The sequence below is a fragment of the Corythoichthys intestinalis genome, chromosome 10 (assembly GCF_030265065.1).
Source record: "Corythoichthys intestinalis isolate RoL2023-P3 chromosome 10, ASM3026506v1, whole genome shotgun sequence".
NCBI lineage: Eukaryota > Metazoa > Chordata > Actinopteri > Syngnathiformes > Syngnathidae > Corythoichthys > Corythoichthys intestinalis.
Genome location: NC_080404.1, coordinates 52,259,872 through 52,282,256, shown reverse-complemented (window position 1 = coordinate 52,282,256; position 22,385 = coordinate 52,259,872). Strand labels below are relative to the sequence as shown.

General features: G+C 42.1%; 2 protein-coding genes and 1 long non-coding RNA gene across 6 annotated transcripts in view; 2 read left to right on the top strand and 1 right to left on the bottom strand.

Moving 5' to 3' along the window:
- The window catches only part of LOC130923506 (beta-1,4-galactosyltransferase 3-like), a 31,620-nt gene extending 28,428 nt beyond the window's left edge, over window positions 1–3,192 (bottom strand). Inside the window, exons 1-2 of one of the 2 annotated variants that reach the window (XM_057849284.1) lie at window positions 2,781–3,192; window positions 2,254–2,334 (exon numbers count right to left, since the gene is read on the bottom strand). The gene's annotated coding sequence lies outside the window, so the exon portion shown is untranslated. The remainder of the gene's footprint in view (window positions 1–2,253; window positions 2,335–2,780) is intronic. The other variant, XM_057849283.1, reaches the window with a different exon arrangement.
- LOC130923510 (uncharacterized) overlaps window positions 1–22,385 on the top strand; it is a 226,808-nt gene that overhangs the window by 990 nt on the left and 203,433 nt on the right. The window lies entirely within an intron of this gene.
- Window positions 127–22,331, top strand: znf365 (zinc finger protein 365). Of its 2 annotated transcripts, none has more exons than XM_057849281.1 (7): window positions 127–220; window positions 4,937–5,351; window positions 7,534–7,810; window positions 9,541–9,676; window positions 9,751–9,803; window positions 12,186–12,356; window positions 18,725–22,331. In XM_057849281.1, exons 2-7 carry the CDS (start codon window positions 4,946–4,948, stop codon window positions 18,768–18,770), a joined length of 1,089 nt encoding a protein of 362 aa, XP_057705264.1. In that variant the 5' UTR covers window positions 127–220; window positions 4,937–4,945; the 3' UTR covers window positions 18,771–22,331. The 2 variants fall into 2 exon arrangements, with proteins under 2 accessions (XP_057705264.1, XP_057705263.1); XM_057849280.1 differs by lacking the exon at window positions 127–220 and adding an exon at window positions 1,440–3,812.

Here is a 22,385-nt window from a genome sequence, read left to right as displayed (position 1 = left end):
TTCATGTTGTCATTTCCGGTCTGAGAGCTGCGATATTGCGTCACTTCCTGTCTGCGGGATGGGTACTGAGACGAGCGGCGCAGGGTACTGAGAGAGGCGGGCTGCAGCCAGACTCTCTTGGTCCACTTCGATTAGTGACGTCACGCGGGCATCCGCGGGACTCCTGCGCGTGCACGTCTGGTCGTCTTCACAAGCGCGCGCCTCCTGTCGCGCCTAGTGGGTAAGCGCGGGCACGTCTTTTCGTTCGTCTTCTTTTTTCTCTCCTTTTATTTTCACTCAACCGATCGATCCATTGATTGATTGATTGCCGCCAGCTAGCTTCGCTGGCTTGCCAGCTAGCGTTAGCCACCGTCTGGTTGATCTTGACCTGTTACGCGCGCGTGGCTGCGTGACGTCATGTAACATGATTTGATATGGTTAAATGACGCCACGTGCTTGTTGCTGTCACATTATCTGACAGTTGGTAAACTGGGCTCATGGGCAAATTATCTTAATAATGGAGCAAGTGAAGTGAAGAATGGCTGAGCGTCTGTCTGTCGATATAATTGTCTCTCTGGAGCATTTGAGACCACGATTGTGCGGAATGTCGGCCATCATAGTCTATAAAATGAAATGTAGTGAACCCCCGTTTTCTGAGGGGTCTTATTTCAAAGCCACCTGTGCATTTGTAATGCAAAATGTACTCTGTAGGGGTGGGAACATCCGGGTACTTATCGATATGATACGATTTGCGATATTAGGCTCACGGGGCGCAGTTTGGGGTGGGCCCTGGTCTTCGCGCATCTGGGGGGCCCCGGTGGGCGAGTGGAGGGGCTTAAAAATTATGTATGATGATGCACGAACACAAACATATTGTTTAAACGGGCGGAAATATCTAACTCTTTGCTCATCACCTGGTCTAATGGAAAATGCTTGTTAGGATTCCTTTATTAGTTTTTTAATGACATTTTAGCGCCGAAGAAACGGAGGCGGCGTGTCGAACACCGGAGCAAACCTCACTTTAATAATAGACATCAACGCTCAAGCTAACACTGGCAGGAACTACTTCCCTCAAACCGGAAGTGCAACAACCAAAACAGTTCGTGCGGAACCTCTTAACATAACACATAAGTTCCCGAAGGTGAATTATGTAAACACCACACCAGCCCCCCCAGAATTCACCCATAGTCAAAATCCCGACGCAGAGGAGGGACGACGGCCCGACCCCGGCGGGTGTGCACGGCAATGGCCGAGGGGGGCGGGGCCATAAAGTCCACCGGGCCGAGGGGTAGGGGCACTGACGGGGTCGAGGGCACCCCGGCAGGTGCAGGGGGGCGGAGCAAAGGGGGACGACCCCGGCGCGGGGGGAGGGCCAACTCCAAAGGCCGAGCAATGTCCAGGTGCGCGGGCTTGACCCTGTCCACCGAAACAGTCTCGGGTCTTCCGCCAATGTCCTCGAGCAGGCCCTTATCCCCGCGCTCCAGGACTCTGAACGGGCCGTCGTAAGGGGGACGCAGGGGTCCGCGGTGGGCGTCATGACGAATAAACACAAAATCCGCCGAACGCAGGCCACGGGGGATCCGGGCAACCGGGGAGCCATGATGCGACGTGGGGACCGGCGCGAACCCCTTAGCAGCCTCCAGAAGGGAGGACCGTTGCTTGGCTGCCGACCAAGGGGCCGTGGCATCCGGGATGAAATCGCCGGGGACCCGCAGCAGCTGGCCATAGACGAGCTTGGCGGACGAGGACAGCAGGTCTTCCTTGGGGGCGCATCTGAGGCCAAGCATCACCCACGGTGGGGTCACCAGTAGGAGTGGGAACCTCAGGGCACCTCACGATACGATACGATTCACGATACAAGGCTCACGATAACGATTATCTCACGATATCACGATGCAGCGATTTTCGATATATTGGTCAGAAATTGGATACATGACATTCTACGATACAACTGTTGAAACGGGGGGAAAAAAAGATATTTAAAAATAGAAACAAATACTGTTTAAGTCATTTATTAAACAGTGACACCTTTTCTGTGCAACATTGCTATAAAATATAAATCTACTGCAAATTGTGCCCCTGCACATATATAGGAAACAAACCACGACCACTGATATCACTTTGAGAGATCATGATGAATGGCACCCTTAATTTCTTTAAAGTTTTAAATCTTTAAAATAAATAAATAAATAAATAAAAAGTGCCATAGGTGTCAGCAGTTGAGCTTGGAGTGGGGCAATGATAAAATTGGTGGGTCTTTTCTTCGTATATGACCTGATTTGCTTGGTTTGAGCACTTCCACTATCTGCTTCAGCATTTAAGATGCCAGACTTGCTCAGTCACAGTCTTCCTCACCTTAAAAACAACAAAATAAAACTAAAAATATTAGCTACTTCATAGCTTTTTAGTTGAAATCCTGATTTTCTTTTTTTGTGTTGGAAGTATTGAATTTAAAAAAATATGAATTGAATGTATAGAAATTAAAAATGCAATAATTACCCATTTTTAATATGTAAGCAACATTAATTATCATGCACATCACTTTATATATCTTGGAACCTATTCAAACCATTTTTATAGCTTATTGTATCAAAATGACAGTAATAACAGTTTGTGTAGTAAACTAGATGGAAAGCGGTTCTCAAATAATATCAAATAAATCGGTAAATTCATGTGGGCTTGTTCGATATTCATTTTCATCCAGTTTAGGGTCCTGGTTTATTTTATATCTTTCAACACCAAATGTCATCAAAATAATACATGTAAATTAAAAAGTCAATTACATTGCAAAACTTTCTTACCTCAAGTGATGAAAGCTAAGCTCACAAACTCCTGTGTCCACTACTTCACCAGCTGCAAGTGAAACTTATTTTTCTAAGACTTGTTCACCTTACTTCCTTTCTTGTTGGTGTAAAATCTAAAGTGTGTCCCCATGTGTGATTTGTAGCAATATTTTGCTCATTTTTTCCTCCACCGTTCTCACGGAGCTTTTTTATTTTTTCAACCCACTTGGAGCTACATTTCTTGTTCTCTAGACGACTTGTGCGCACTTTACCCTCACCGCCACTCCCGAGCGCCCCTAGTGGACCGCCAAGGAATTGCTCAACAAACGTTGAGCAGTTGACAGCATCCATACTCCATTGTATGGCCAATATATTAAATAAAAGTATCGATACTTGGCGGGAACATATCGATAACCGATCGGGTTGCAAAATATCGCGATATATCGCTGTATCGAGATATTGTCACACTCTTAGTCACCAGTGTAGCGCCGAAGAAACGGAGGCGGAGTGTCGAACACCCGAGCAAACCTCACTTTAATAATAGACATCAACGCTCAAGCTAACACTCGCAGGAACTACTTCCCTCAAACCGGAAGTGCAACAACCAAAACAGTTTGTGCGGGACCTCTTAACATAACACACAAGTTCCTGCAGGTGAATTATGTAAACACCACAACATGTTCATAAAACGACAGGAGCATATCGATAACCTAATGGCATGCGACCAAGGCCGGTCCAGCCTATACGCAGACTATGCAGCTGCTTAGGGCCACCACTAGGGGGCCCCCAATCTGGCAACCGCATTTTATACGTTGTTAATAGAGCATTCTGAATAATGTGGCGCGCATTGCCGTTTATCTATGCAAAAATCCATTTCTTGTCATTACAATCTGGCAACCTGGGGAGTGACGTTGAACCTGCTTTGCGATGATTGGTGCTCAAACTTGCTTGGAAAATAGATGCACGAATATGTCGAAGAGAATTTATCCTTTGGAGCAGAGAAACGAAAGAAGAAGAAAATCGGAGAAGAAAAGAAACAACATTATCAAGGTAATAGAGCATGTTGTTGAAGTTGTTGTTGTGCAAGACACTCCAACTTGAACGTTGTTGTCAGCTGAGCTTGTCATATTGTCATTAGCCGCAGGGCGAAGGCCCGGAGCGAAACAAGTAAAGCCGAGCAAGTTGTCACCTGTCGGCAACGGCAAATGTACGGCTTCCGCTGATTGTAGTAAAACGAAGTATTTGCATAATATGAATTTGGACTGGAGAGCGTAGATATTGGCTACGTCTACACGAGGATGGATAATGGCCTTAAACGTGTAATTACTTGGACTATACCACATGTCAGCTACACTAGTAAGCCTATTACTCAGATTAGTTGTTAGACGGCTAATGAAGGCGGGTAATGTTACCCACCGCCTACGCGCCGCCTAATATGGACTGCTGTCACCATACAACATTCGGATACTCGGCAAGGGAAGTCATGCCGTTGCTGTTTTTAGTGCGGCATGACAGCATCGTAAACAATGGAGGCGGACGATAACAATGTGGCATACCTGCTCTTTTCTTTTCCACACAGTTTTTCTTGAACCTTCAAACTACGTCTCAATAATATGCTTCAATTCAGTGCCAATTTGGGGTCCTTCCATCGCGGGTGAGGTGGAGATGAGCGTTCATTCGAGCGTATCATGTCCGATATTCTTTTGCTGATTCCGATACTTTGGAAATGACGTGATCGGACCCGATCGATCGGCATCCCGAGCGATGGGGACATCTTTAATTATTTTCTACACACGAGAGGTGCCGGATCTGCCCTAATAAGTCCCGGAACACAGGGAGGTCAAAATCAAGAGGTGTCGGATCTTGTTCCGGCAAGATCTGGCACAAATGAACCCCTGACTGTGAGGTACAATTAGGTAATGTATATGCGAGAGAAAAAAAAAACAAAAAACGAGTGGAGACAAAATGGCGGACAAGACTCAGGCGTCGTAAAGTCGAATACGTCATAACCCGGGGACTACCTGTATATATATATATCACCATATTGTTATATTGTCAGACCCCTAGTGAGTATTATACATACTGTATACTGTACCTGCACTGGCAGTGAACGAGTTAATAAACATTGTATTATAAGTGTCCTAATTTAGGTATCCATCTTTCCTGTCAATCAGCCAGCAGTCATGCAGCAGCACGAGTTTTGTTCCGGTTCTTTCCTCGAAGGGGAGAGCTGGGCCCATTTCCACGGCCCTGACGTGCCCGACGTCGCGGCCGGGTACCCGCCGGAGTACGCTGGCTTCAGCATCACCGGGAAGCTCCCGCCGGGGCGCGACGGCAGCCTCCCGGCCCGCGGGGGACGCCGTGGGCTACACATGCGCTCGCTCAGCGACGGCAGGGATGCCGCCCGCTTTCTCGTCTCCCGGAGGCGGACCCAAAGTGTGGGCGTGGCCACGCGGGCGGATGACGGGGACGTGGAGGACGACAATAGGAGCGAGGATGCCGCTTCGGATGAGGCACCAGATCACAGAGGAATTTTCCATCCCGACTTGGATTTGGACGAGGACCCGGAATGGAACACGGACCTCTCGGGTGAGCCCGTCGAAGAGCCTGTATTGCTGGAAAACTTGAGAAAAAATTGTTTAGCTGCATGATATCATCAAAGACCCTTTCCACCACCTGTTATACGCATGAAATCATTATAGACTCATCTTCATATGAAATTTGCTTGCATGAATGAATCTTTTCACAAACCTGTTAGATTGGGCAAAGACCGTTTTCAATCCACGCGACCTCTGCAACATCATCAAAGACCCCGTTTACATCTGCGTACTTTGCATCGTCAAAGACCCCACATTTACCATCATCAAAGACACTTTTCAAATACATTCGACCGAAATGCAATTATTGAAGATGCTTCTCCTCACCTTTTCACAGCGCAACATCATCAAAGACCCTATACGCAGCACTTTAAGGGGCCGTTTACATGGTGACTCTCCGAGAATACGAAAAATTTCAAATTTGCATTTATATGGGCCCCTCTCCATTCAAACAATGTCGCAATTACGCATGAAAACGATGTAGTATTCATGCCAGGCCCTATGGGGCAGTGCAGATTTATAAGGTGACAGCGAATGATGGACTTTACCCCATCAAAGTTCCTCAGTCCGGAAAAAAATATGCCCGCCCACTCGAAGCGATGGCATTTTTCTTATGTTCAAAAAGGCACAAAAATGGAAACGTTCAACATATTTAAAAATATTATTAAAATTGTAAATTATAGCCGACATTCCGCCATATTTGCTGTTTTTAATGTTTAATAGCACCGCTGCTAGGGTTGTTCCGACCATGTTTTTTTGCTCCCGATCCGATTGCTTTTTTTTTGCTCCCGATTCAATTCCAATCATTCCCGATAATTTTTCTCGATCATATACATTTTGGCAATGCATTAAGAAAAAAATGAATAAAACTCGGATGAATATAAACATTCAACATACAGTACATAAGTACTGTATTTGTTTATTATGACAATAAATCCTCAAGATGGCATTTACATTATTAACATTCTTTCTGTGAGAGGGGTCCACGGATAGAAAGACTTGTAATTCTTAAAGGATAAATGTGACTTTGTATATTGTCACTAAATATTGCCATCTAGTGTATTTGTTGAGCTTTCAACAAATGATACTGTAGCCATGCCCAAATGCATGATGGGAAGTGCAACCATGACTGTGCGTAGTGCTACCAATTGATATATCTTCTCTGCATTGGGAAATAACATAGGTTGTTAAGAAAAAGATCAATTACTACCTTGCTTCCCCACATTGCTTCCCACGATATTTTTAATCGTAGGGAGAGGGATTGTAAGGCTTTAGCCAATTAAAAATAGGCTCCAAAGGCTGCCAAAATTCACTCTACCAATTTTACGCTGCCTTTTAGCTTTCTATATAGGTAAAACGGCGCCATTACAGATGGAGCGTGACAATGCGTGAGTGGGTTGTGCAGTGCATGCATTAATTGCGTTAAATATTTCATGGTACACATGATACACTTTTTAAAAAATTAAATTTGATAACCCTACCTTAAGCCTAAATTAAAGACTCTGGATGAGTGTAACATATTATGTCTGTAACATTAAATACAATTAGAAAACGATTTAATTAAAAAATACATATATAGTAAAAAAAAGGCAGGTCCAATATTTTTTTGCCGATTCCTATACTTTGAAAATGACGTGATCGGACCCGATCGATCGGGATGCCGATCGATAGGGACATCTCTAACCGCTGCGTACGCCCAATGTGACGTGTACGAGTGCTGACGTTATCGGTGCGGTGTCGCGCCGCGGGAGCCTTTGATATGCATGTGGAGCAAGCCTCCATCAATCCCCCGCAATCGAATTCTTCCACTTTGGAGGCAGGATTCAGAATTTTTCGTCTTCGCCTTCCTTCTTCACTGACACCATATGCACGCGAAGCCACTCTGCAACACAGTCATTGCGTCTTCGTGTCGCAGAGTCGCCATGTAAACTGCCCCTAAAATGTCAAGGACACGTCTGAAGTACATTTGATCAAATTGCAAATATCCAAACCTTTTCCTCATCTTTTGCCAGCACAACATCATCAAGGACTCACCGTCAATACATTTTTATATCGTCGAAACACTTTTGAAGTACATTTGATCAAATCGCAAATATCGTAGACTCCTTATTCCCATCTTTTGCTGGCAAAACATTATCAAAGACCACGTTCCCATGTCTGTTCTTCCCTCTCAGGCCGCCGTCTTTCCTGGGGCGCGGACGAGGCGTCTTCCGCCTACGGCGCGGCCGAGGTCTTGCAGCGGCGTCTGTCGCGGGTGAGGACAGAGCTGGCGCGGGCTGACACGCGGCTGCTATGCGAGCGCGCCCACTCGCAGCATTTGTCACGCGAGCGGCAGGAAGTGGCGGAGAAGGAGCGCTCGCTGAGCCGGCAGGTGGACGTCGCCGTCACCGTCATCGCTGCCCTCAAGGAGCAAATCAACGCTTCTGAAAACGAGCTGGAATGGCGAGAGAGGTCACTTTTTTTATATTTTCATATTTTGCGTTTTAACTCGGTGGCTGTCATTGATGGCAGTAGGAGTCTAATCCATTTGAAGTGGGATGTCAGCTGCAAATTAATTCATTCGCTGCCAGCTCCCCTACTTCAAATGGATTGGACGCCAATTCGTAATAAATTCATTACAATTCACAGCAGAAGGATGATTGGATATATTGCATATTCAGTGGCGCGTTTGTTGTTTTTTTTTTAATTGTATTTTCAATGTAATTCTCGTTAATTTTGCAATATACAAATTTGTTTTATGAGTAATTCAAAATTGATTAACCTCTTATGTGATGGGATAAAAATCCATCCATCATCAACTGCTTAATCTGCGGTCGGGTTGCGGGGGCAGCAGCTTTAGCAGGGAAGCCCAGACTTCCCTCTCCCCAGCCACTTCAACCAGAGGTGTGCAAAATTTCTGATTCATAGATTATTCGCGATTCGGCCGTGAAAGATTCTAGAACGATTCACAAACTCCCAAATTCCGATTATTGAAATATGCCAAGTAAAGCGGAAGTACAACACACAGCGCGCCGCGCGGTCAATGAGGAACGGAGCGAGGGTAGCTAAACATCATGCTTCCTCGGGTAATGCCAATGCTCAACTCACGGCTCTAGCTCAACTCATGCCACGAGATAAAAAACACACAATAACATACCTGACTGCTGCCGAAAAGCTGCTACAAAGTACATCCACATAATGTTACGGTAGATATCATTTATATAGGACTAGATGCAATATAGATTCGGTAGCGTTAGCAGCACACCTACAAAAAGCTAGATGCGGGCGTTAGTAAACGGCCGCCATCTTAAAGCAGTACACTTCCCTGCAAGGCTGTTGTAGCGAACCTTCCAAACAAACCTAATCAACTTTTTATCTAAAATACGCCTAAATCGGTAAATATTGACTTGAATCTATCTTTAAAATAGTTTTAAAACTTTCACGTGTCGAAAGTAGACAAAAGGGAATTATGGAATAACGGGAGCAATTTTAACAACTTTAACGGTTGATTCACAACATTAAATTAATTGAATGTAGTTTAAAGCTGCTGATACAGAATGGGGACTGGAGTTTTTTATTTACTGTTATTTTTGTATATTTTATTTACTGCTATATGTTAACTTGATACTGAAATAGTAGTTTGGTTTAACCTGAGAGTATTTTTGAACAATTTTGGAACTAATGTACAAAACATTAAAAAAAAAAAAAAAAAAAAAAAATTAAAAAAGGAGGGAGGGTGCATCAATAATCGTTTTATAATCGAATGGGAACCTCTGAATCGTAATCGTAATCGAATCGTTAGGTGGCCAAAGATTCCCAGCTCTAACTTCAACCAGCTCTCCGGCGGGATCCCAAGGCGTTCCACTCACGCTGCTTAGAACAGCACACAACACGCAACGGCTAGTGTTTAACAAGCTAAACAACTTGGTGCCTTTGAAAGGGAACGCTCCCAAGCTTCTCTGGCAAGATCAAAGCAACACTCTCATCACCCATCGTTAACTTTAACAAGCTGCAGCTGCCTGCTGAGCAAGAAAAGCAGCAGGAGGTAGAGTCAGAGGCTGTACGTGATCAGATCGGTACTTCTCTATAAAATACTGTACTATTTTATTTTTTTATTGAAAAAAATCAGCAATGGACTGAGGGCGCTATGTTTGTAGCGAGGGATCACTGTAAAATCATCAAGTTTGTGCTTGTGTTATCAGGCAGGTTCTGACCATCCAGAAGTTTCTGGAAGCAGCCGTGCGCCAGGAGACCAGCGGCAAAGTTCGGATCCAGCGCTTTATCGAGAACTTGCTGAGACGCATCGCGCTGGCCGAAATGCTCCTGGAGGACTACCAGGTCCCCGAATCGAGTGCAAATACGCTTCATACCGCTTCCTGATGGCTCTCACCTGCGTCGTCTTCTCTCTGCAGCAGCGACAGACGCCGAGCGACCGCGACAAACCTCAGAGAATCACCAAGAGCAGGTGGCTGCACAACAACACTGTAGTCAATCGTTGTGTTTCAGTCCCTTGACGGTCATGGACGTCCAATCCCAGTCCAAACGGATTGGATGTCCATGGCCGCTAATGGCAGGCAAGAAGCTGATCACATTACAATTCTTACAAATTTTTACTATTAAAAACATCATATAATATATATGGTATAATAATAATCAAACCATCACAACTTTTAATGTGAAATGGATGACATTTTTACAGAGCCGCTACTGAGACATCAACAGAAAATACAATAAATGTAAACCATCTGTATGTAACCATAGTACAGTGGGGCAAATAAGTATTTAGTCAACCACTAATTGTGCAAGTTCTGAAAATATTAGAGAGGCCTGTAATTGTCAACATGGGTAAACCTCAACCATGAGAGACAGAATGTGGGGGAAAAAAACAGAAAAATCACATTGTTTGATTTTTAAAGACTTTTTTTGCAAATCGTGGTGGAAAATAAGTATTTGGTCAATATCAAAAGTTCATCACAATACTTAGCTATGTACCCTTTGTTGGCAATAACGGAGGCCAAACGTTTTCTGTAAGTCTTCACAAGCTTTTCACACACTGTTTCTGGTATTTTGGCCCATTCCTTCACGCAGATCTCCTCTAGAGCAGTGATGTTTTGGGGCTGTGGTTGGGCAACACAGACTTTCAACTCCCTCCACAGATTTTCTATGGGGTTGAGATCTGGGCCACTCTAGGACCTTGAAATGCTTCTTACGAAGCCACTCTTTTGTTACCCTGGCTGTGTGTTTGGGATTATTGTCATGCTGAAAGACCCAGCCATTTCTCATTTTCAATGCCCTTGCTGATGGAAGGAGATTTTCACTCAAAATGTCTCGATACATGGCCCCATTCATTCTTTCCTTTACACAGATCAGTCGTCCTGGTCACTTTGCAGAAAAACAGCCCCAAAGCATGATGTTTCCACCCCCATGCTTCACAGTGGGTATGGTGTTCTTCGGATGCAATTCAGTATTCTTTCACCTCCAAACACGAGAACCTGTGTTCCTACCAAAAAGTTCTATTTTGGTTTCATCTGAGCATAACACATTCTCCCAGTCCTCTTCTGGATCATCCAAATGCTCTCTAGCGAACCGCAGACGGGCCTGGACGTGTACTGGCTTCAGCAGTCTGGCAGTGCAAGATTTGAGTCCCTGGCAACGCATTGTGTTACTGGTAGTAGCCTTTGTTACTGTGGTCCCAGCTCAAAGTAGGTCATTCACTAGGTCCCCCCGTGTGGTTCTGGGATTTTTGCTCGCCGTTCTTGTTATCATTTTGACGCCACGGGGTGAGATCTCACATGGAGCCCCAGATCGAAGGAGATTATCAGTGGTCTTGTATGTCTTCGATTTTCATATAATTGCTCCCACAGTTGATTTCTTTACACCAAGCGTTTTACCTATTGCAGATTCAGTCTTCCCAGCCTGGTGCAAGTCTACAATTTTGTCTCTGGTGTCCTTCGAAAGCTCTTTGGTCTTGGCCAAAGTGGAGTTTGGAGTGTGACTGACTGAGGTTGTGGACATGTGTCTTTTATACCGATAATGAGTTAAAACAGGTGCCATTCATACATATATAGAAACTATCTGCTCTCTATCCTAGCTAGTTTATAGTGCGCACGACATACTAGCGAAAGCTCATGAGAAACAATCTGGTACGCAATGTAGTTATAGTTTCTAGTGCGCAAGACTTACTATCTGGTGTGCACCAAATGGTTTAAATTTTTTCATTTCTTTCGATGTCCCTTTAGGCGCACCACATATTTTAGCTGAAAATGTAAAAACATGAAACTGATCATGTTTGTACATGACACTTTTAAACATGAAATTATTTTAAAATTTTCACATTATTATGTGATACATTTCATTTACAAATGTCTAATAATAAAATGTGAAACTGAGCATGTTCAGTTATGAAATTTATGGCAATTTTTCATGAAAATGTTAATCATGTATGTTAAAACATCTCAAATTAAAAAAAAAAATTCTAATGTCAAACTTTCCAAATTCAAATGTGAAATTGATCCCATTTTAACATGAAACTTAGCACGTTAAATGTGAACTCTATCGTGTTGAGGAAGGGGCGGAGCTTGACAATACTCTCAAACTCTTTACTTTACTTTACTTTACTCTCAAACTGACAAAAACAAAACAAAAAAAAAAGAATTGACTATATTTGGAAGTTCTCCTCCTGTCACAAATGTAGCTCCTCCCTTTTATATTAGTCCCTCCCCTCAAGTTGTGTCACTCAACTAACTTGACTGACACGAATCGCGACTTTCCAACAAACCGGTGCTTTGGCGCCATCTTATGTCATTTTTCAAAGAGTGGCAAAAATCGATTTTGTAACTTTCTCCAGGTCAGCGGGATGTCAGCTGTCATCCGGTCTCCATGGCAACAACGCACCTTCGTCCCGTCCTCCGTTGGGGGACCCGCGCGACCTGCGTGAGCGTCTGGCGCGGTCGTCTCGTCTCTTCTGCCGACCCGAACATCGCGACGACATCTGGAACCAGCGTCAGCGTTCGGCGGGGTACGAAGCCTAACGTGGGACTTTTAACTCATTGGCTGCCTTTGACGTCCGATCCGTTTGAAGCGCTTCAAATGGATCCGACGTCGAGCGACGGCAATGGCAGCTAATGAGTCGGTTTAGAATAAGCTAGTTATGACATAATTTGAATGTCAATGCATTGACTTTGATGGAAACGTCACCCTACCAACATGGCCGCCCTTAGGCCATTTTGATAAGGGTGACGAAAGGTCTTTTTCTGCTTCTGCCGTGAGTTTATCACTCATAGACCTCCAATCCATTTGAAGCGGGACGTTCATTCCCTGCCAGCCGTCCAACTTCAAATGGATCGGACATCTAGCGCCGTCAGTGGAAAACAACGATTTTCACATTATTCTCATTTGTAGATGGGGTGGAGTGAAAAGTTAATTATTATCACATTGTAATTTTCCAAACTCTATTGTTAAAGGGAACCACGGATAGACGTTTATTTTAATTCTTAAAAGATAAATGTTAGTATGAGTCATAGACTTCATACCCTATTGACATGACACGGGAAACTGGGCCGATTCGTAGGGGGCCTATTTTCAAAAACTTCAAATTCAGATATTTTCAAAACAAAAGCTGCTACTGACCTAAAACCAAAACAGGTATCTACCTTAGCCATATACGAGTCTCCATGAGCAGTGTCATAAAAAAATTCAAAGTCGTTCCCTTATAAAATCCCGATTAATTATTTTTTTATATAAGTAAAACACAACTTAAAATGGCTAGTCTCAGATTTTACACTAGATACACAAAAATCGCCAAATGCAGATATGATCACCTATTTTTTCAGGATCAATAGCAATATTTAACATATAAGGTTTTGACCAAAATAGCAACGTTTTCAACAGCTAATAAATCACTCAATTTAACATCAGAAACTTAATACTTGAGGAAAACATGCGGAATCAATTATAAATAATATGTAAATAGATTATTAATAAATTCTATATATAATCACAACTAACTATAGAATAGAATAGTCCTTTATTATCATTATACACGATATACTTTTAGCAAATGAGGCTAGCAGCCGCCTGATGTAAACAGAGTTTTACTGGCAAAAATTCTTGTGAATAAATGCTTAAATCCCCAAATTCTTCATAGATATGGACGTAAAACAGTCTTGATTCTTGGTTTCAAGCAAAGAAACCGTGCAGTTAGCATTTGTTTTACGCATATATGTTGAAGTACAATGCTACTCTGTTAGCGAATGAGGCTAGCGTTCGCCTGGTGTAAACAGAGCTTTTCTGGCGAAAATTCTCGTGAATAAATGCTTAAATCCCCGGATTCTTCATAGATATGGACGGAAAACAGTCTCGATTCTTGGTTAAAAGCAAAGAAACCGTGCAGGTAGCATTTATTTCGCGTAAATATTGCCAACTATGAGGCAAGTCAGTTACGAAAATTAGCCGCCGCCATGTGTAAACAAAGAAGAAAATTCCTGCGAATAAATGCTTCAATCGCTGAATTCTTTGTAGAAATGGACGTAAAACTGTCTCGATTCTTTGTTAAAAGGGCAAAAAAACGGGCACTTTCGCGTCTATTTTACGTATATATGTCGAAAAATGACGCCATTGCTGTAGCGTTTCCCATTCTCCCATTGATTTTTTTTTTCACAACGTTTCAAAATGCATGCATGGTACGAAAAATATCATATTTACCTTGAATCCTCGAACAATTGACTCCTGAGACAATCCTTCCTGTTTGTATGTGGTACAGCTTCCGTAGTTCTTCAAAAATCCAATTTTGAATCCACCTTAGACATGAGCGTGTGCCGTCTTCGCCTGACTATACTAAATGAAGCTCGGCCCCCTCTGATATGGTGTGACGCAAAGAATGTCGAAGTGTCATGTCAATAGGGAATGAAGTCTATGTATGAGTTATAATGATTTTCACATTAAAACCCCTCTTAATGTTTTCGTTTTAATTCAATTTGTTTAACTAGTAGATCGCCATTGTTGTTGACGACGCAATGCACAGTGTGACTCTTTAGCTACATAAACATGTCGTAGGTTCTGCCCTTCCAATTAGGGATGTCCCGATCCAGGTTTTTGCACTTCCGATCCGATACTGATATTGTTTTGCACTTCCGATCCGATACCGATACTGGCCGATACCGACCTATCTGAGCATGTGTTAAAGTTAAAAGTTATTTAGCCTCCTTACTTAGTTGTCAGACTCATGTTGAAAAAGGTTTTAGTACTCTTGATAACAACTAGCCAGCTGAATTAGGTGAGTTTGAATAACACACAACGGTTGGTAACAAGAAACTGACCTGTTTATTCAGTGACAAACCAACATTATAAATAACAAACAGAAGTGCCATAGTCAGTCAGTAAAACGTGCAAATAATATTGTAAACTGTCTTAAAAAAGCAAAACACACCAACAACCTCAGTGGAAAATCCCACAAATCCCCCCAAGCTATTAGATGCTTTTAGTGTTTCGTGCATTAGTGACAAAAATTGTATAAAAAGCCTCCCAGGTTTAAAGTGCCTGTGACACGAAAAAGCATGTTTATTTCATAATACACGCGGTATTTTATGCCCCTGAATGATATGGACCGCTTGGATGTGTGTGGAAGCGATCGCTATATTTATTTAGTTTTTTGAATCCCGCGCCATGAAAATGAGTGACTTCCGGCTTCGGTCTTGCATTGAGGAGGAGGGCGCTGTGACGTGTACGGTAGAAGACGTTCTCTTCACTATACAGTGTACTGTTGTGTATGAGGACGAAGGATTCAGCTGATTTTGCGGATTAATACTTTTATTTTTTGCATCACGCCAGCCAAACGGCTGCAGAAAAATCATTCTGTATGCGGGAGAGGCGTATGCGCCTTTTTGGAGTTTCAAAAGGTTCCCATTCACCGTGGATATTTACTGTGGGACCATTGGACTTACAAGGAAGTGAGTAAACATCTTGTTTTGTATTATGTCAAATACGAATACAGTGATTACAAAGTAAACACTATAAAATTCCTTTAAATAAAGGACTACTTACGTTTGATCATTGATAGGCATGTAAAAAGCTATCCTCATGCTCATTAGCAGTTAGCTGTTAGCGCGTTAGCTACACAACAACTCCAGCCACCCTCCTCCAGGGAACGAACTGTAAATTGCTCTCCGCCGGGCGGTTTGCCGATCCGCAAAGAAACTCGACAACCGGGTCGTCATGTCAAAGAATCCAGGCTAGTTATGTGTGATTTTCCACTTCGAAGACTTTGAAACATCCCTCGGTTCGGGTTAGCATGTCGGCTAGCTGTCACTGCTTCTGGTCTGTTTACATTCTCCGAAGCCGGGGAAGGGAAATTACATATGTCCGATTTAGGTGTCATAAAATATCGTTCGGGAGGTGTGACAGTAAAGGTGAAGTCGACTGTTTTGACCATTATGGAGTAATTTTGCCATTTCGTCTTGAATAAATGGATTTTTATTGTTTTATATTCCATTTAGCACAAGATTGTTATTTGTCATGACCATGCCATTTATTTAGCAATTGGGGAAAGTACTTGGGTAAAAAGAATATCCTGTAAAAATATTGAAGTAAAGAGACAGAAACAATGACATTTTGCCGCTCTCTTCGTCGCGTTTTCCTCATTGTGAATAGTTCCCCCTCGACGGGCTGACTGGTCCTTCTCAAGCCATTTATATAGCTATTGGGGGAAAATACTTGGATAAAAAGAATATCCTGTAAAAATATTGGGAGTAGAGAGACTGAAACAATGACATTTTGCAGCTCTCTTCGTCGCGTTTTCCTCGTTCTGAACAATTCCCCCTCAATGGGCTGAATAGTAAAACCGATGAGCCTAGTCTACCGCTGACGTCATCCACCTGTTGGGGACGCTAAAGCCCTATAATGGTAGGCGTGGCTAACCGGCAGATTAAAAGACTAATTTCTCGTCATCTGCGCTTTGCTAAATTGTTGTATATAGTCGAATCGTCTCAAAATATGATTCTAATTTACATAATAATGCCATTTAAGACTTTTTTTCTGGTGTCATATGCTCTTTAAATAAACGACTATTTCAGTATCAAGTTAACATTTTAAAACAGTAAATAAAAATACTCAAGTCCCCATTCTGTATCAGCAGCTTCAAACTACATTCAATTCATTTAATTTTGCGAATCAACTGTTAAAGTTGTTAAAATTGCTCCCGTTATTCCATCATTTCCCTTCTGTCTACTTTCGACGTGTGAAAGTTTTAAAACTGTTTTGAAGATAGATTTAAGTCAAGATTTTGCCGATTTAGGAGTATTTTAGATAAAATGTTAATTAGGTTCGCTTGGAAGGTTCACAACAGCCTACTAGGGAAGTCTTCTGCTTTAAGATGGCGGCTGTTTACTAACGCATCTGGTTTTCAATACTTCAATGTTGCTACCGCCGTCGAGTCTGTCATTTTGCATCTAGTTCTATATACATATGATATCTATTATCTCCAGTAAAATGACATTGACGTAGTTTGCAGCGGCTGTCAGCAGCAGTCAGGTATTCTTGTGTTTTTTATCCAGCAGCATGAGTTGAGCTAAAGCCGTGAGTTGAGCATTGGTATTGCCCGGGTCTATGACAAGCATGATGTTTACTTTCGGGACGCAATGCGTTCAGTTTCTCATTGCGTCCCGAAGACCGCGCTGTGTATTAGTTCCGCTTTACTTGACATATTTCAATAATCGGAATTTGGATGTTTGTGAATCGTTCTCGAATCGTCCACGGCCGAATCGCTCAAGGATGTAATGACGGCTGGGCATGTTGTACTGTGGTTCTAAGTGTTGGATGGTGCGTCTTTACTCACGAGAGATAATGGCTCGTCATCCAGAATGAATTCTTCGGCAATGAGTCTTGTTATTCCCTGGGCTTTGGGACTGTCGAGTGCCAGTTTGTCACGCATAGCTAAAGTTTCTGCCAGTGTTAGTTGCGTAGGACCTTTCTATTTGTCTTCGGTTTTCTTAACATGCTTCTTATATTGTTTGCGGTGGTATTTCGCTAAATGCTTGATTAGGTTGGTTGTATTAAAACTTCTTACAGCTTTACCACCACGCTTGACTTTATTGTGGCATATGTTGCACTCTGCCTCTTCGTCTTTGTCGTCCTTTAAGGTGAAATGATCCCACACAGCTGACATTTTTACCGATAAAGTCTCTCGGTAAACTTGGAGACGGTAATGTAAATGTAGTGTGTTGAAGGTGTGCCGTAAAATGCGGACCGGAATTTAGGGAAATCGAAGCAAAAACTGGAATGGATTATGTGAATCGGTGCGCTGGAAAACCCGGACCGGATTTAAAACCAAAAACTGGATCGGAAGTCTGGATCAGAATTTTTCCGTGTTCCGATCCGATACCGATGCGCATTTTTTTGCCCATATCGGCGTCCGATCCGATCCAAATATCGGATCGGGACATCTCTACTTCCAATATGAACCCGAGCGGAAAAGTGTCGAGTACAGCACTGTCGATATTTCACAAAACAAGCAGCAAAAGCAAGTAAAGGTCTCCAGCGGGATTCAAACTAGCGTTTCCTGGGCGACAGACAAGCGTATAAACCAAAGGACTGTACTTCCACATGAAGAGAAGAGTCACAATTTTTCTTTATAAAACAATCGCCACCCACATGCGTCATCTGTCTCCGTGCGGTAAAACCTGAAAGGGAAACGCAAACGAAAAGAAAGTGCACCTGGCTTGACGACGGAATAAGAAAACGCGGCTCACTTCAGACAGCAAGCAGAAAACAACAACATCGGGATTGGGTGAAAGGGTTTATTGAGCCCCCAAAAACTATGTGATCGCGAAAAGGGATACACAAAAGGGTCCGTGACAGTAGGTCAGGGTCAATTAAAAAAAAAAAAAAAAAACGAGGGTAAACCGCGGTGAGATGCAGACAAACAAAAAAAAACAATGATGCAACTAGCAACGAAGGGATATACAAACTGTCAAATGGCAGCAAGTCAATATCTCGGCAAGTCGCCTAGGATCGGTTTAAAGACACTACTGATGAGCTGGAATTGGATGCAGGTACGACGTTAGGAACTCATCCCACAGCTCTGTAACAAAACAATCTGACCAGCAGCAGAATGTGACAAAATCATGCCAGTCGTCCTACTAGTTTCGCTTGCTAGCTAGCACAGCTATTCTCCCAGTCCAGCCCAACCGTGTCATCACCCTCAGCGTGCATTGCGTGCGTAAAAAATGGCCTAAATATTATGGATTTTGAAATCAATGGCAATAATATATGTTTCAAATAACATATTTTAGCAAAGACAATTGTGGCTTATTAGATCCTACAAGTCTTTAAGTTCGAGGTTCCCTTTAAATGTATCAACAATATTATTTTTCCGTTTGTATTTTATTTTAGTCATAGGAAATCCACGATGGAGTGTTGGGACCACAGGAGGAAATAGAAGAACAAGCCTTGAAAAGTAATAATATTAGGACTCGCTGGTAAAATTACGAGAATAACGTAATACATCATAACATTCAAGATTAAAGTCATAATATTATGAGAAAAATCGTCATATCACTCGATTGCCGTCGTCATGTAACATAATTTTACGTAAAATTACAAGAAAAACGTAATATGTAATTTCATGTCATGTTACGAGATTTAAGTCATAATAGTAGAAAAATGTCATAGCATTATGAGATTAGTCGTTCTACTACGTATCGTTTGAGGTTTTGCGGCTAAATTAGCTGCTACGTACTGAGCGCTTTAGCGCCTCTGTTAAAATGAACAATGTTTAGAGCATCTTGTGATGAGCTGTATATTACAATCGGTTTTCATAAGTTGGGAAATTATATGGCACATCTACAAAAAAGTATCATCAATATAAGGATTTATAGAATACTAATATTAGTCGTAGCTCCTAGCCAAGGTAAGACCACTGAAGCAGCTTTACGTACCTTATGCAAGTGGCGTAATATTCAAAATTGTTTTGCGTGAAACCGATTGGGAAAATACATCCTCAAGAGATGCTCAATATTATGTATTTTAACAGAGGCGGTTCAGTGCTACGTAAAGTACATAGCAGCTAAATTACTGAACAGCATTTATACATTACGTAATGTAACATATACTAGATAATATAAAATATGAAGAAATGCATTTTGATAAACATTTTAATTTCAAATGTATGTAATATAAGAGATTACCCCCGCCCCATTTGATATGACACATTTTTCAATCATGTTGTATTCATCACTTTGTACAAATGTTCTAGAAAATGGCGTGAACTTGGAGTGCCGTGTTTCTTGCGGGTTTTGTACAAACTCCTTCAGATGTTGTGACACGTTGAAAGTTGTCAAAAGTGCTGTGGATTTCATAACCCGACACAACCCCTATGGAAATTTGAGTTCTTGTGTTGGTATGTAAATAGAAAAGGACGCAAAAATGTTTGTTGTCATTGTACTTAGTCGTTGCTAAGGGAATAATGTTAGCATTAGTGTTGCACCGATATGACACTAAAATGACATCAATGGTATTAAGGAGTACCAAGAAATATCATATAGTTTCATATAGTTTCTAACCACATGTCGTGTTGCCCTACCCAAAATGGCTGCTAGCTACTCACAAACCAGGACAAAATGGAGCACTTCTTCTGTGAATTTCAATAAGTTAATCAATAGTTGACGTCCAATGAAGTGGGAGTGTAACAGCGAATGAACGTTCATTCGCATGTGTACTTGCGTGTTGTTGTACTACAAGCGCGTGTACTTATACTACAAGTACATATACTTGCGTGTACTTGTACTACAAGGTACATGTACTACAAGTAGTGCACTTGTACGACACGTGCATGTACTTGCCTGTACTTGTACTACACGTGCATGTACTTGCCTGTACTTGTACTACACGTGCATATACTTGCCTGTACTTGTACTACACGTGCATGTACTTGCCTTTACTTGTACTACACGTGCATGTACTTGCCTGTACTTGTACTACACGTGCATGTACTTGCATGTACTTATACTACACGTAGATGTACTTGCCTGTACTTGTACTACACGTACATGTACTTGCGTGTATTTGTACCTCAAGCGTGTCTACTGTACTTGTACTACCTGCGCGTGTACTTGTACTACAAGCATGTGTACTTGTACCAAAAGTGCATGTACTTAGGTGTATTTGTACTACAAGTGCGTGTACTTGTACTACAAGCATGTGTACTTGTACCAAAAATGCATGTAGTTAGGTGTATTTGTACTACAAGTGCGTGTACTTGTATTACAAGCGCGTGTACTTGCGTGTACTTGTATTACAAGCGTGTGCACTTGCGTGTATTTGTACTACAAGCATCCTAGGTGTATTTGTACTACAAATGTGTGTACTTGTACTCTCCACGCGTGTACTTGTACTACAAGTGTGTGTCCTGCGTGTATTTGTACTACCTAAACGCGTACTTGTACTACCTGTGCGTGTACACGAGTATGTGTACTTACTTGTACTTGTACTAGTGTGTATTTGCTCTACAAGCAAGGCCGGCCCAGCTTATACGCAGACTATGCAGCTGCTTTGGGCCACTACTAGGGGGCCCCCAATCTGGCGACCTCATTTTAATCGTTGTTAATAGAGCATCGTGAATAATGTGGATCGCATTGCCGTTTACCTATGCAAACATCCATTTTCTTATCATTACAATCTGGCAACCTGGGGAGTGACGTTGAACTTGCTTTGCCATGATTGGTGCTCAAACTTGTTTGGAAAATAGATGCAAGAATATGTCGAAGACAATTTATCCTTCTGGAGCAGAGAAACGAAAGAAGAAGAAAATTGGAGAAGAAAAGAATTCAAGGTAATAATACAATTACTTTGGATGGTTCAAAGGAGCTATTGAGAAGTATCTTGGAATTGGAGGTGGAGTGCCGTCCTCTTCACAAGATGATGACTTCCCCAAATGTACAATTCAAGGTAATGCTTGGCAATGTCGTGTACATAGTTATGACATCAAGAATCAAGAAAGATGCACATAAAGTTACAATTTTAATACATTTTTACAAAAATATTGGCCCCTTGGGATTATTTTGCTTAGGGCCCCCAAATGGCCTGGGCCGGCCCTGACTACAAGCATGTTTACTTGAACGACAAGTGCATGTACTTAGGTGTATTTGTACTACAAGTGTGTGTACTTGCACTACCCACGCGTGTACTTGTACTACAAGTACATATACTTGCGTGAATTTGTACTACAAGTGTGTGTACTTACGTGAATTTGTACTACGAGTGCGTGTACTTGTACGACAAGAATACCGACCAGCACATCAAAAGCTACACACACAATTTCTCCAGAAATTTCATTTTCAGTTTCTGAGTGAAAGGCAACGTTGGTATGATAATGTAGCTTGATTCTCTATTGCGCAGAACTTGTCTGGCAGTCCAAAGGGCTGTTGTGCCCTTCAGTATTTTGATCCAGGTTGCAGTACCATTTTTGGCCACCAATCTTATATATTGCTCCTTTAAGCAGTGTCTGACCAAGCCACGGTGGCAATAACTTAAACAAAAAAATGATCTTTTTTCACAAAACGCAGTATTGGTTCAGTATCGGCATTGGCAGATACCAGACAGAATCCGTATCGGGAGCCAAAATATGCTATCGGCGCAACACTCGTTAGCATCTTTATTTTTTTACTCATAAAAGAATATGTCTTGAAATGTAGCACAATATATTTAAAATGTGGATAAAACCGATGTGACACTTTTCATCCCTGTCAAAGCCACGCAAATGGAAAATAAAAAGTCACGTTGACTCACTGCTTTTGTGCCTTTACTTTTCTTAATATGCCAATCTTGCTGGGAGGCATTCAGTTATTAGTCATTCTCAGTGTTGGGCACGTTACTTTAAAAAAGTAATTAGTTACATTACTCACTACTTCTTCCAAAAAATAACTGAGTTAGTAACTGAATTACTCTATAGTAAAAGTAACTAGTTACCAGGGAAAGTACCTATTTCCGTTACTTTAAAAAGAACTTGTTGTATGTCAAAGAATTTGAAATTTTCTGAACCCTTTCATGCGTGAAT

Excerpts from the sequence above, each read along its gene's own strand:
- znf365 (XM_057849280.1), top strand. The coding sequence starts at position 3,690 with ATGATTGGTGCTCAAACTTGCTTGGAAAATAGATGCACGAATATGTCG. Across the intron at positions 3,813-4,936 it reads AAAGAAACAACATTATCAAG|CCAGCAGTCATGCAGCAGCA; the intron begins GTAATAGAGCAT and ends CCTGTCAATCAG. Across the intron at positions 5,352-7,533 it reads ATGGAACACGGACCTCTCGG|GCCGCCGTCTTTCCTGGGGC; the intron begins GTGAGCCCGTCG and ends CTTCCCTCTCAG.